A 15,012-nucleotide genomic window follows, 5' to 3' on the forward strand; every position below is an offset into this window, starting at 1 on the left:
ATATGTATTCTGCTACATATTTTTGGTAAAAAAAAAAAAAATCCCAATAAGCGTATATTGATTGGTTTGCGCAAAAGTTACAGCGTCTACAGACTACTGGATAGATTTATCGACGATCTGAGATTTTTAGCAGGACTGCGACATTGAGGCGGACACACAAGCTTACGTTACGTAAACAGGTGGCCCCGCCCCCTCTGATGCCACTGGGAAGCCATTGGGGAGTCCCTGTGCGTCAGAGGGGGGCGGGGTCACCCGGGGACATCACTATGCGGTCCCGCCCTCAGTTATAAAAGAACTGTCACCTGCGAGGACGCGTCATACGGCGGGTGCCTCCCATGGAGGCAGATCTTTTTTATTTTTATTTTTTCGGTCCGTTGGCGGACCGAGAGAAGAAGATGAATGGACTTCGTGGGACTTTTTTTTTTTTTTTTTTATGAATATGGGGTACACTGTACCCTTACTCATTCACCAAAAATAAATAAAACATTTTCAAGCATAGATTAGAGCACTCCCCTTAAGAGAGTGCTCCTAATCTCAGCTTGTTACCTGTAAAGAACAGACTTGGGAGCCAGAAATCTTGCTGATTGATAGGGGATCAAATACTTATTTCACTCATTAAAATCCAAATCAATATATAAAACCTTTTTTTATGTTATTCTGTCTCTCACTGTTAAAATAAACCTACCATTAAAATTATAGACTGATCATTTCTTTGTCAGTGGGCAAAAGTACAAAATCAGCAGGGGATCAAATATTTTTTTCCTCCTCACTGTATCAATCACAAGTGGGTCTGATGGGGAACTAGCCCCTCAGCTGCCCCTTTAGATTGCTCCCACTTTCAGCGTCACTAGTTGCTAGAAGCCTGCCGGCTGTGAAGCAGATAGCGTCCTTGACTATCAGAGACAGGTAAAAAGGGAGGATGGGAGTGGCAGCAAACATGCCGCTTTGCTACCCAGCATACAGAGACAGGTGCTTTGCCTGTCTCTGTACACCAAATACCTTCAGTTTTGTTATTTACGAACCGAAGGCAATTCGTTTTTTTTTTCTTAAAGCGGAGCTCCAGTAGTTTTTGTGCTTATTAAAAATCAGCGTCTATAAAAATTGTAGCTGCTGACTTTTCATAAACACACATTCACCTGTCCCAGAATCCAGAGATGTGCTGACCTGAACAGTTGCTTCTTTCCCTCTCCTCTCCCCAGGGATTTCAACAGTGGACACCCAGCTGTGACAGCTTGCGGCTTCTCAGCCGGGTGCGCACTGCACATTTACGAGTCGCGCTGCGCCTGCAGAGTGATCCAGGAGCCTTCTGGGACCTGTGACGTGTCCCAGAAGGCAGCAGGAAGTGAGGGGGAGAGGAGAACTTCCGCTCGGACTGCCTAGGCGGGTACCAGTCAAAAACTGGGTACTCGCCCCCCCCCCCCCCTCCGCCCCAAAAAAATTTGCATGGCAAATCTGGCAGTGCGGGAGGGAAGGAGCGCTGAAAGCAGAACTTCCCCTTTTGGGTGGAGCAACACTTTAATTTAGTGGATCCGTAGCTCTGCTTTGTAAAGGTGGCACTGTTGAGAACCACCTGAATCTGCCACAAGTTCCTGTAAAGCTGCCGAAACTGGCAGGAGGGATTATTTCATTTGGAGCAGGACCCTCTAAAGGGCCATACCTTTAGAAAAAGTGTTGCCTGTGCTTAACTGAATTCAGTTGCAACAATGCTAATGGTATTAGCAAGCAGAAAACTGAAATATTTCAAACATTTATACCTGAGCAGGAGTAGCCCCAATGGATAACTGCATGTCTGGTGGAAAGGGCAAGGAAAAGGCAGTTCATGCTGCAGGGCCTGTGCCAGTATTTACATTTTCCAGCCGACCTGACCCTTACTGCACAGAATCCATCAGTCCGACCATTGTGCACTATGAGTCAGTCTGATATAGACCCAGCTCTCCAGGAACCCAGACAGAGGAAACACTCCACCGGCCTTCTACATGTCAGGCAGCAAGGAGAACATTAATAAATTGCAATTTGGCAGCTCATTGGCTACTAAATGATGCTTTCACTAAAAGTACTGTTACCACTTACAGCAAGCATTTCCAGCAGGTTAAAATTTACCACTTGCCCACCAGCCACTGTGTATATACGGCGGCAGGTCGGCTCGATAGGGCACGATGTGACACTCAACAGCTCAATGTAACACTCTGGGCGAGCGTGCGGCCGCTGAACACTGTGTGTCCCGCAGATTTGATGTCCGCTGGTGACCCACGATCGCAGTACACAGAGGCAGAACGGGGACCTGCCTATGTAAATAAGACGAATCCCCGTTCTGACAGAAGACATCATGGAGATCTGCTGTTCCCAGTGATCGGGAACAGCGATTTCTGTGGTGTTCCAGTGAGCCCAGGAAGCACATAGTTAGAACACACCTGGGGAACACAGTTAACCACTTGCTCGCCCCCTAGTGTTAACCCCTTCTCTGCCCGTGTCATTTTTATATTGATCAGTGCATTACTTTTGCACTGATCAATGTAATAATGTGACTGGTCCCCAAAAAGTGTCACTTAGGGTCAGATTTGTCCGCTGTATCGCCAAAAATCGCAGCTCGCCGCCATTACCAGTAAAAACATAAAAAAATAAAAAATAAAAAAACAATAAAAGTCCATAAATCTTTCCCATAGTTTGTAGACGTGATAACTTTTGCGCAATCCAATCAATATGCACCTACTGAGATTTTTTTTAACCAAAAATATGTAGAAGAATATATTGACCTAAACTGATGAATAAATTAGTTTTTTTATATTTTATTTTAGAAAATGTATTATAGCAGAAAGTAAGAGATTTTTTTTTTCTCTTTTTAAAAATTGTCAGTCTATTTTTTGTTTCACAGAAAAAAAAAAAAAAAATGCAGAGGTGATCAAATACCATCAAAAGAAAAAAAAAATGGGAAAAAAAAGACATTCATTTTGTTTGGGTAATTAAGGCTGCTTTCACACTGGGGCGGTATTCAGGCCTGAAAAAAAACGGCCCCTTTCACTCCAGTGTGAAAGCCGGAGGGCTTTCACACCGGAGCGATGCGCTGGCAGGACGGTGAAAAAAGTCCTGCTAGCCGCATCTTTGGAGCGGTGAAGGAGCGGTGTATTCACCGCTCCTACCCATTGAAATCAATGGGACACCGCGGCAATACCGCCGGCAAAGCGCCGCTGCAGCGGCGCTTTGCGGGCGGGTTTAACCCTTTTTCAGCCGCTAGCGGGGGTTAAAACCACCCCGCTAGCGCCCGCAGACCGCCGCTAAAACGACGGTAAAGCGCCGCTAAAAATAGCGCCGCTTTACCGCCGACGCCGCTCCCGCCCCAGTGTGAAAGCAGCCTAAGAAATATATTTAATCGCTGATGTGAGTACAATAATATTAATCGTATCCCTAAACCACACCAGTTCCTGTGCTGAAAAAAGCTGCACCAAAAAAAATTGATTCCTCAATATGTCATAAAATTATATAAAATATTAGTGCGCTAAAATCAATTGTGGTCAAAAAATGTTAGAAATCTACCTTCCCAAAGGTTTCCAATAAACACCTTGTATAATCAATAGTATAAAGTGCTCTCATGCATACTGTGCAAAATAAGTGCAATATGTGCAAATTAGTGCAATCCTGATCACATAAAGTGCTCTCATATATATGTATACACAACCAGATAATAATCGGTTAATTAGATAATTATGGAGACTAGGAAATTAGAGTGCTAAATAATATATATATAATATAATTTTGTTTGGGTACAACTTCGCATGACCGCGCAATTGTCAGTTAAAGCGACACAGTGTTGTATCGCAAAAAATGTCCTGGTCATTAAGGGGGTAAAACCTTCTGGGGCTGAAGTGGTTAAAGAAGATCTAAACTTTACCCGCTTCCATACCAGGCCAATTTTGGCATCCCTCTCCTACATGCAAGGACAGGGATAGGGACAAGGAGAGAAGAGAGGGACCCCCGAATCAATTCCCAGGGAATGCCCAGCTGCTCAACCCCACCGAGGCAGGGAGAGCTGTACTTACCATCCAGACGAGCTGGGGATATCCCATCACAGACCCACTTTCTGATCAGTAAGGGGTGGCTGCTGGCCACGGCACACTGTGACACAGACATCAGTAGCCCAGTCACATGTGTGCCCTGGAGCGTTGCGCTCACTGGCCGCCCCTGGAGCCTGAGGGGCATGTCGTGGCCGACCCAGCACATAGCTATAGTCTGCACACGCTCGATGGCCAGGCTGGGGAAACTACAAGGATAAGGGTATCCAGCCTGTCAGCCAGCCGGCTGTTGATAGTAGATCACAGGATCCAAAAATCTTGCGCAAAAGGCAAACTTCTGCAAAAAAATCCCTAGGTCCATCTCCTTCACTAGGCAGAAAAAAAACTGAGCTGCAGGAAGCAGGCTGAGGGGATGTTACTGGAGGGACCGCCCCCTGGGCGGAACTGTAAAGTTCTGTTTTTTCACATGTATAACATGTTCTGCCTAGTCCTCTCCTGAAGGTGGCATAATAACCCTATGGTCAAGATTAATGGAGCTGTGTCATTCAGTGAACGAAAGAGAAAACATTTTTTTTTTGCTAGAAATTAGTCAGAGCCCTTAAACATTATATACATGTTTTTATAGCAGAGACTCTAGGGTCTAACAATCCCTGCATTAATCTATGCATTAAGATAAAAAAACCTTCTGTGTGCAGCAGCCCCCTATTATTTACCTGAGCCCCATCTCAAACCAGTGATGTTGCACGAGACCCGAGGCTGACAAGGACTCTCCCTCCTGATTGGCTGAGACATTTGGCCATTGACTCCCACTGCTGTCAAAGTCAGCGAACCAATGAGAAGAGGGAGTCGGCAGGGCCGAGCCGTTGCTCCATGTTTGAATGGACACACAGAGAATCATCTTGGATGCCCCCGTAGCAAGCTGCTTGCTGTGGGGGCACTCGGCAGGAGGGAGGGGCCAGGGGCATCGGCAAGGGACCTGAGATAAGGATGAACCTATGTAATTCATATGTGTTTGGGTTTAAAGGGATGAGGCGGAAACTCTACTTGCAGAGTGCACAGTCTATTTACCTTTAGTAAATGAACCCCTTTTAGTCTGATAGGTTTATAGAGATCACAGGTTTACTTTAAAGCATGTCGCCTACTTTGTAGCACCTCATTTGTTTTCTGAAAGTACAGTTGGACGGTGAAAGAAAACATGCAAGGCCCAGGCCAGGAGAGAGGACAGAAAAAAAGAAGAAACCCACTGAAAGAAACAAAAAGGTGAGTACACAGGTAGTGCTCTGCTGCCCTCTTGTGAAAATATGTGAGTACAGCATAGAAGCAAGCAACTTACAATTCAACGAGGTTTGGAAGCTTCTGGGCAAGATTTTCTGGCTGCAAAATACAAAGACAATAGTTTATTCGCACATTTCTGCATGTGTTTATATGGATGAAGTGACATCATGGAAGGTATGATTGTACAGTGGGTAAAATAATTATTTGATCCCCTGCAGATTTTGTGTTTGCCCACTTACAAAGAAATGAAGGGTTTATAAAATTTATCATAGGTGTATTTTATATGATTGAGACAGAATATCAACCAAGAATCCAGAAAAAAATAAAAAACACATTATACAAATGTTATAAACTGAGCCCTTATAATGAGGGTATGGGAAGACCACATGGCTCCCAGTTGGGAGTCAGAAGGGCAGCCAGAACCTGTGTGACTGCAAGAGGCAGTGACACAGCCTGAGGACTAAGGCCAGAGCGGAGCTGTGAGCGCTAAAGTGAAGCACTCCACATTGAAGAATCCTGTGGTATGTGTGACCAGGATAAAGAGCAGAAGTACTGCTAAAAAGAGCCAGGTGGGCCAGCATTTTCCGTTGTGTGTATTTGCTGGAGAAGAACCCCTACGTGGGAAAACTTTATGTTACAGACTTTCATTTTCCTTTTTAACCGCTTACCGACCGCCTCACGCAGATATACTGCGGCAGAAGGGCACATACCAGCAGAGTCACATACCTGTAAGTTGCCTTTTAAGAGGCGGCTTGCGGGTGTGCCCGCCGGGAGCTCCATGACCGTGGGTCCCGCGGACTCGTTATCTGCGGGGATACCCGCAATCGTCTCACGGTGAGGAAGAACGTTCTGCCTAATGACACTGATCACAGCTCCCTGTAATTGGGAGCGGTGATCAGTGCCGTGTCACACACAGCGCCTTCCCCCCACAGTTAGAATCACTCCCTAGCACAGTGATGGCGAACCTTGGCACTCCAGATGTTTTGAAACTACATTTCCCATGACGCTCATCTTCACTACAGAGTGCCGGAGCATCATGGGAAATGTAGTTCCAAAACATCTGGGGTGCCAAGGTTCACCATCACTGCCCTAGCACTTAACCCCTACAGCACCACCTAGTGGTTAACGCCTTCACTGCCAGTCCCATTTACACAATAATCAAAGCATTTTTAATTGTACTGATCGCTGTATAAATGTGAATGGTCCCAAAATCATGCCAAAAGTATCCAATCTGTCTGCCATAATGTTGCAGTCATGATAAAAATTGCTGATCGCTGCTATTTCTAATAAAAAAAAAAAAAAAAAATTATCAATAAAAATGGCATAAAACTTTCCCCTATTTTGTAGACACTATAACTTTTGTGCAAACCAATCAATAAACACTTATTGCAATTTTTTTTTTTTTTTACCAAAAATTTGTAGAAGAATACGTATCGGCCTAAACTGAGGGTAAAACATTTTTTTTTATATTTTTTGAGAGATTATTTATTATAGCAAAAAAGTAAAAAATAATGCGTTTTTTCAAAATTGTCGCTATTTTTTTGTTTATAGGGCACAAAATAAAACCGCAGAGGTGATCAAATACCACCAAAAGAAAGCTCTATTTGTGAGGAAAAAAGGACGTCAATTTTGTTTGGGAGCCACGCCGCACGACCGCGCAATTGTCAGCTAAAGCGACGTAATGCCGAATTGCAAAAAGTGCTCTGGTCTTTGGCCAGCCAAATGGTCCGGGGCTTAAGTGGTTGATAAAAATGGGCTAGCATGCCCTAAAATATAGTCCCTGACTGGCTTGGATCCCTGACAAAAGCATCTACCATGAAAGCTAATGGTCCCCCATGTTAATATGAATATGTATATCTATCTATATCTCTCTCTATAATATATATATATATATATATATATATATATATATATATATATATATATATATATATATAAAGGTTTGGGGGTTCTAGGTAACTTTTTTTATTTTAAAAATACAGATTTTTAACTTGGGGGAAAAAAAACAACAAGTGTCAGAAATCGGCCTGGTCTTGAAGTGGTAAAATACACCTATGATAAAAATTACAGACCCTTCATTTCTTTGTAAGTGGGCGAACTTACAAAATCTGCAGGGGATCAAATAATTATTTTCCCCCACTGTATATCTCTACAATGAAATAGAAAAAAAAAATTATAATTTGTCATTTAAATCTTCATCATATATTCTTATTCCTGGGCTCTTCAAGGCCTAGGTTACATGATGCAATAGCCCGTATGAACTCAAGGGGGGAGGGGTATATTTATAAAGCAGAGAATCTGACATTCACCATACATTTACTGTAGGTGAATCTTCCTCTTATGTGTTTCAATCTATTCCTCAATAGCCACAAAGGATAGAAATCATCTTTGTATACCCCAAATTAAATTTGCAAACCTTGACATTACCTTGTGAAAGTAGCAGCAACATCATCATTACTGTGCTGTACATAAGCAAGCATTTCACTGACCATTTAGTCAGGAACTTTTGTTCCAGAAAAACCTTACCTGTGTGATTAGTAAAGTTCTTGCAGTCGGTTGCATGTAGCCTAAACATCAAACACATAGGATGAAAATGCGTGGTTATCCTTAGTATATCAGCTCTTCAGAGTCAGTACCCGAGGTGGTGCCGCATTGAGAACTTATTTTTTTACCCAGCTGCTGAGTACATCTCTCCATGATCTACCCCAGGGGTCTCCAAACCTTCTAAACAAAGGGCCAGTTTACTGTCCTTCAGACTTTAGGGGGGGGCAGACTGTGGCCAGTAGGAGTAGAAAAGACCCAGAGATCAGTGGAAAAAAACAATGCCTCATCTTGGGTGTCAGTGGTAGGAATTAAAACCAATTGTTGGTGTCATTACTAGGAACTGTGCCTCATTGCTTGTTTTATTGGGACCGGTTATTGATGTAATTGGGAGGAATTGCGCCCCCCTCATTGGCCTCATGGGGAGGAATTTTGCCCCCATCATTGGTGTCATTGGGCCCATTGTACTATTGTCTTTTTCTGACGCCATGGAACCTGTCTTTTGACTAAATAAAAGATTTGAAGGAAAAAAACCTCCGCGATTTAAGTTTAAACCTCTTCTCCTCCAGTCTCATTGTGTGGCCCCTTCTGAGGACTGGTGACCAGAATTGGACAGAGTACTCCAGATGTGGGCAGACCAGAGTTTTACACTTTTCACATATTTATTTGTAAAAAAAAATTGAAAACCATTTATCATTTTCCTTCTACTTCACAATTATGTGCCACTTTGTGTTGGTCTATGACATAAAATGCCAATAAAATACATTTACGTTTTGGGTGTAACATGACAAAATGTGGAAAATGTCAAGGGGTGTGAATACTTTTTCAAAGCACTGTAGGATTATAGCTAGGGTTATGGCTAAGGTTGCGATTATAGCTAGGGTTATGGCTAGGGTTAGGATTATAGCTAGGGTTATGGCTAGGGTTAGGATTATAGCTAGGGTTGGGACTATAGCTAGGGTTAGGATTATGGCTAGGGCTAGGGTTAGGATTATAGCTAGGGTTGGTATTATAGCTAGGGTTATGGCTAGGGTTAAGATTATAGCTAGGGTTAGGATTATAGCTAAGGTTAGGATTATAGCTAGGGCTATGGCTAGGGTTAGGATTCTGGCTAGGGTTAGGATTATAGCTAGGGTTATGATTATAGCTAGGGTTATGGCTAGGGTTATGGATAGGGTTAGGATTATAGCTAGGGTTATGGCTAGGGTTAGGATTATGTCTAGGGTTAGGATTATAGCTAGGGTTAGGTTAATAGCTAAAGTTACGGCTAGGGTTAGGATTATAGCTAGGGTTGGGATTATAGCTAGGGTTATAGATAGGGTTGGGATTATAGGTAGGGTTATGGATAGGGTTGGGATTATAGCTAGGGCTATGGCTAGGATTATAGCTAGGGTTGGGATTATAGCTAGGGTTATGATTATAGCTAGGGTTATGATTATAGCTAGGGTTGGGATTATAGATAGGGTTAAAGCAGTTTTGTACAGAAAATTGCAAGTTCATCTTATTCAAATGGCTTTGGAACATAGATGCAGTTATGACCATTGAAATAAAATAATATGCAGTATTTACCTTTTATTTTTAATGTTTATGCCGACTTCCGGGCTCTCCTCCCGTGGGAGTAGGCGTGTTTATCGGCTTCGCAATGGTCCCTGGGAACTTTTTTAGCTATTTCCCAGGAATCCGCGGGGGACACAGTCATGCCGAAATCTCGTGAGATTTCGGAAGAAGGATGCCGGTCACGTGACGTGGGCGTGTCCGAAATTGCCATTTTGAAAGTGGGCAGGCAGCTCTATCTGCCATTACCACTATAGCACACGAGGCAAGAGGAAGGAAAACAAAGAAGACACTCAATGAGCATGTGCGAGATGGAGCGGTGGATGCTGGGAGCTCAGCGTCATCGCATCCAGGAAGTAAATGCCTGTGGGCTTCAAACGCCCACAGTGAAAATGGAAACCGCCAGACTGCTTTTTTAAAAGTTTTCCTTAGCAATGAAATCGTCACGCCGGGGGTTAAAAAGACGCCGATCGTGACTGCAAAGACACCGTAGGAATCGCCCACCAGTGACACAGGTAAAAAAAAAAAAAAAAACGCAGCGGAATCCCGCTTTAAGTATAGGGTTGGGATTATAGCTAGGATTGGGATTATAGCTAGGGTTATGACTATAGCTAGGGTTGGGATTATAGCTAAGGTTGGGATTATAGCTAGGGTTATGGCTAGGGTTGGAATTATAGATAGGGTCAAGATTATAGATAGGGTCAAGATTATAGATAGGGTCAAGATTATAGCTAGGGTTATGATTATAGCTAGGGTTATGGCTAGGGTTATGATTATAGCCAGGGTTGGGATTATAGCTAGGGTTATGGCTAGGGTTAGGATTATGTCTAGGGATAAGGATTATAGCTAGGGTTATGGCTAGGGTTAGGATTATGACTAGGGTTAAGATTATAGCTAGGGTTAGGATTATAGCTAGGGTTAGGATTATAGCCAGGGTTGGGATTAAAGCTAGGATTATGGCTAGGGTTAGGATTATGGCTAGGATTATAGCTAGGGTTATGGCTAGGGTTAGGATTATGGCTAGGGTTAGGATTATAGCTAGGGTTATGGCTAGGGTTAGGATAATAGTTAAGGTTATGGCTAGGGTTGGGATTATAGCTAGGGTTATGGATAGGGTTAGGATTATAGCTAGGGTTAGGATTATAGCTAGGGTTGGGATTATAGCTAGGGTTGAGATTATAGCTAGGGTTGGGATTATAGCTAGGGTTATGGCTAGGGTTAGGATTATAGCTAGGGTTATGGCTAGGATTATAGCTAGGGTTATGATTATAGCTAGGATTATTGCTAGGGTTAGGATTATGACTAGGGTTAAGATTATAGCTAGGGTTATGAATATAGCTAGGGTTAGGATTATAGCTAGGGTTATGGCTAGGGTTAGGATTATAGCTAGGGTTGGGATTATGGCTAGGGTTGGGATTATGGCTAGGGTTGGGATTATGGCTAGGGCTGGGATTATAGCTAGGGCTGTGATTATAGCTAGGGCTGGGATTATAGCTAGGGCTATGGCTAGGGTTAGGATTATAGCTAGGGTTGGCATTATAGCTAGGGTTAGGATTATGACTAGGGTTAAGATTATAGCTAGGGTTAGGATTATAGCTAGGGTTAGGATTATGGCTAGGGTTAGGATTATGGCTAGGGTTAGGATTATAGCTAGGGTTATGGATAGGGTTAGGATTATAGCTAGGGTTATGGATAGCTGTAGGATTATAGCCAGAGTTGGGATTATAGCTAGGGTTATGATTATGGCTAGGGTTAGGATTATAGCTAGGGTTATGATTATAGCTAGGGTTATGGATAGCTGTATGATTATAGCCAGAGTTGGGATTATAGCTAGGGTTAGGATTATGGCTAGGATTAGGATTATAGCTAGGGTTATGGCTAGGGTTAGGATTATAGCTAGGGTTGGGATTATAGCTAGGGTTATAATAGCTAGGGTTATGGATAGGGTTGGTATTATTTTTAGGGTTAGGATTATAGCTAGGGTTAGGATTATAGCTAGGGTTAGGATTATAGCTAGGGTTATGGATAGGGCTGGGATTATAGCTAGGGTTAGGATTATAGCTAGGGTTAGGATTATAGCTAGGGTCAGGATTATAGCTAGGGTCAGGATTATAGCTAGGGTTAGAGCTCATTTCCCTTGCAAAAAGGACACTAGGAACAGAGATGGATGGACAATTTGCTCTGGGGGGTCTTCTTTGCAGAAGGAATGGGTTGGGACTGCTGTCAAAAAGCAGACTATGTGATCGTGCTTTACAAAGTTGCAGACATTGTTGCATGTATATCATGCAGGTGTGTTTTTCAAGCAACTTTTGAGGGTTTACATTGAAGTCTATGGCTTTCAAGTCGTATGAAAATCAGACCAAAGTAGTGCCGTAACTACTTTTAAGTCGCACAGATGTGAACGGTACTCATAGGGAACCACAGGGTGCCACTTTTAATGCGACTTTGTGGTCCAGTCACATGGCAAGTCACACAAGTATGAATGGGGCCTTACAGTAACTATCATCCTTTCAGTGATATGAAATTCTGACACTGCATAGATTTACTTGCCACAGCTGTAACTGTAACCCTTCCTTGCCACTCTCCTTCTCTAGTCACAAAGTTTATGGTAATATTTTCCGAATATTTAAGAATGCAATGTGTTCTGTGATTGGAGGAGGAGGTCCTATCATTCATCTGCCTCTCTTCCATTCACAGAATACTGCATTTTGTGAAAATAGGAGTTTTGTAAGACCTTTCACCGTTACAGTCAAAGGAATTTAGCCTGTTAACCCATACAGTGCTGGAGATTCACTGCTGTGAGGAGGATCTGGCATTACCAAAGGGAGGATTTTTACCATAACCAGCAGAACATAACTTCCATTTAATGAAATGCATTCTATGTCCCTGGTAAATTTCCGGGAGGGCGACCATGTACGTATTCCTGTGCATGGGCTGCCTGCGCGTCTCCTGCAAGGCGCAGGCAGCGCGATCTGTGATCCCGAGTCCATGAGACTCGGCCGATCCTAGCCCCTTACCATGTGATCAGCTGTCAGCCAATGAGTGATGTAAACAGAAGCCGGTCATCTGCTTTTTTTTTCCTCTCATGCTGATAGCACGAGGAGAAAGGGAAAAAAACTGATTACATGAGGGACATCAGTCCCGCACACGGAGAGCCACTGCTGCCTCATCAGTATCCATAAGTACTGCTAACCAGTGCCACCTATCAGTGCCAACCAGTGGTGCCAATCAGTGCCACCTACTAGTGCACATCAGTGCTTATCAGTGCCCTTCGGCGTCACCTTTCAATTTCAGTGCAGCCTCATCAGTGCGCACCAGTGGCATCTCATCAGTGCCCATAAGGGCCACCTATCAGTGCCCATCAGTGCAGCCTCATCAATGCACATCAATGAAGGAGAAAAATGACCCGTTTGCAAAATTTTATAACAAAAGTATGAAAACATTTTTTTTTTAATTGTCAGTCTTTATTTTTTGCTCAGCAAATAAAAAATAAATACCCCAGTAGTGGATTAAATACCACCAAAAGAAAGCTCTACTTGTGTGAAACAAACGATAAAAATGTCATATGGGTACAGTGTAGCATGACCGCGCAATCGTCATTCAAAGTGTGACAGCGCTGAAAGCTGAAAATTGACCTGTGAAGAAGGGGGTGAAAGTGCCCAGTAAGAAAATGGTTAAATATGCACACATTTTCAAAGCAATACAACATGGCCTTTATTTGAGCACAGGAACGTCATCCCTGCAGGAAAAGCTTGTTTAACCATTCACTAAGCTCTTGCTTAACCGCTTTCCTACTGGCAGTGCTGACGCACTTTGAATGACAATTGCACGGTCATGTAGAACTGTTCTCATGAAATTTTTATAATTTTTTTTCACACAAAAAGCTTTCTTTTAGTGGAATTTAATCACCACTTTTTTTTTTGCAAAAAATAAAAACCCAGAGGGGGAAAAAAAGAGGTTTTTCCTTAGTTTCTGTAATTTTTTTTTGCAAATAAGTAATTTTTCTCCTTCACCGATTGGCAGCACTGATATGCGGAACGGATGAGGAAGCACTGATTGGCAGCACTGATATGCGGCACTGATGGGGCTGCATTGATAATCAGGACAGTGATGATCAGTGCCCTGATTATGTGTAGATGTGATCCTCTGTCACACTTACCAGTTACCGGCTCTCCTCTCGCGCAGCGGGATCGTGCCTGTCTGTCCCGCAGACTCGATGTCCGCCAGTGGCCCGAGATTGTGGCACAGAGAAGCACAACAGGGAGAGGCATATGTAAAAGAGCCATTTGTCTGTTTCGCCTATCAACAGGACAGGGATCTATTGCTCCCAGTGATCAGGAGCAGTAATCTCTGTCAAGTTCTAGTGAGCCCACCCCCCGACAGTGAGAACACGCTTAGGGAACGCATTTATATCCTTGATTGCCCCCCCTAGTGTTTAACCCCTTCCCTGCCAGTGACATTTACACAGTAATTGGTGCATTTTCATAGCACTGATCGCTGTATAAATGTCAATGGTCCCAAAATAGTGTGAAAAGTGTCCGATCTGTCCGCCGCAATGCTGGAGTCATGATAAAAATCACAGATCGCCGCCATTACTATTGAAAAAAATAATAATAAAAATGCCATAAATCTATCCCCTATTTTGTAGATGTGATAACTTTTGCGCAAACCAATCAATATACGCTTATTGCGATTTTTTTTCCTTTCAAAAAAAATATGTGAAAGAATATAGATATTATATTATATTGGCCTAAACTGTGGAAAAAATTTGTATTTTTATATTTTTTGGGGGATATTATAGCAAAAAGTAAAAAAAAATTGCTTTTTTTTTTTTCAAAATTGTCGCTCTTTTTCGGTTTATAGCGCAAAAAATAAAAACCGTAGGGGTGATCAAATACCACCAAAAGAAAGCTCTATTTGTGGGAAAAAAGGGGAATTTTGTTTGGGTACATTGTCGCACATAGTTACATAGTAAGTCAGGTTGAAAAAAAAGACACAAGGCCATGTAGTTCAACCATAAAAATAAATAAATAAAAAATAATATCAAACAATCCCATATACACAATCCTATACCCACAGTTGATCCAGAGGAAGGCGAAAAACCCCAAAGCATTATCCAATTTGCTAAAGCAGGGGAAAAAAAATCCTTCCTGATCCCCCAGAGACAATCAGATTTTCCCCGAATCAACTTTACCTATAAAATGTCAGTACCCAGTTATATTACGGTATGTACATTTAAGAAATAATCCAGGCCTTTCTTAAAGCAATCTACTGAGCTGGCCAGAACCACCTCTGCAGGGAGTCTATTCCACATTTTCACAGCTCGTACTGTGAAGAAACCTTTCTGTATTTGGAGATGAAATCTCTTTTCCTCTAGACATAAAAAGTGCCCCCTTGTCATCTGTGTTGACCGTAGAGTGAGACCGCGCAATTGTCAGTTAAAGCGACACAGTGTCGAATCGCAAAAAAAGGGCTTGGTCAGGAAGGGGGTAAATCCTTCCGGGGCTGAAGTGGTTAAACAGCGGTGATTAGACACAGCTGATCGCGTGGTATTGGCCCTTTTCCCTGATCGGCGATCAGCTGGCCACAGGAGTTGTGTGTGTGTGTGGGGGTGGGGGGGGGAGGCATGGTTCTG

The 15,012-nt window shown here is 42.9% G+C and overlaps 1 protein-coding gene across 2 annotated transcripts in view; it reads right to left on the minus strand.

Moving 5' to 3' along the window:
* Positions 1–15,012, minus strand: part of LOC143961510 (leucine-rich repeat-containing protein 28) — a 112,122-nt gene that overhangs the window by 45,224 nt on the left and 51,886 nt on the right. For both annotated transcript variants that reach the window (XM_077470805.1, XM_077470804.1), the window contains exon 3: positions 5,341–5,381. In XM_077470805.1, the coding sequence (XP_077326931.1) occupies positions 5,341–5,381 (41 nt within the window). The remainder of the gene's footprint in view (positions 1–5,340; positions 5,382–15,012) is intronic.

Source organism: Lithobates pipiens, unplaced genomic scaffold (assembly GCF_037356315.1).
Source record: "Lithobates pipiens isolate NorthernLeopardFrog02 unplaced genomic scaffold, aLitPip1_a1.2 Scaffold_8, whole genome shotgun sequence".
Classification (NCBI taxonomy): Eukaryota; Metazoa; Chordata; class Amphibia; order Anura; family Ranidae; genus Lithobates; species Lithobates pipiens.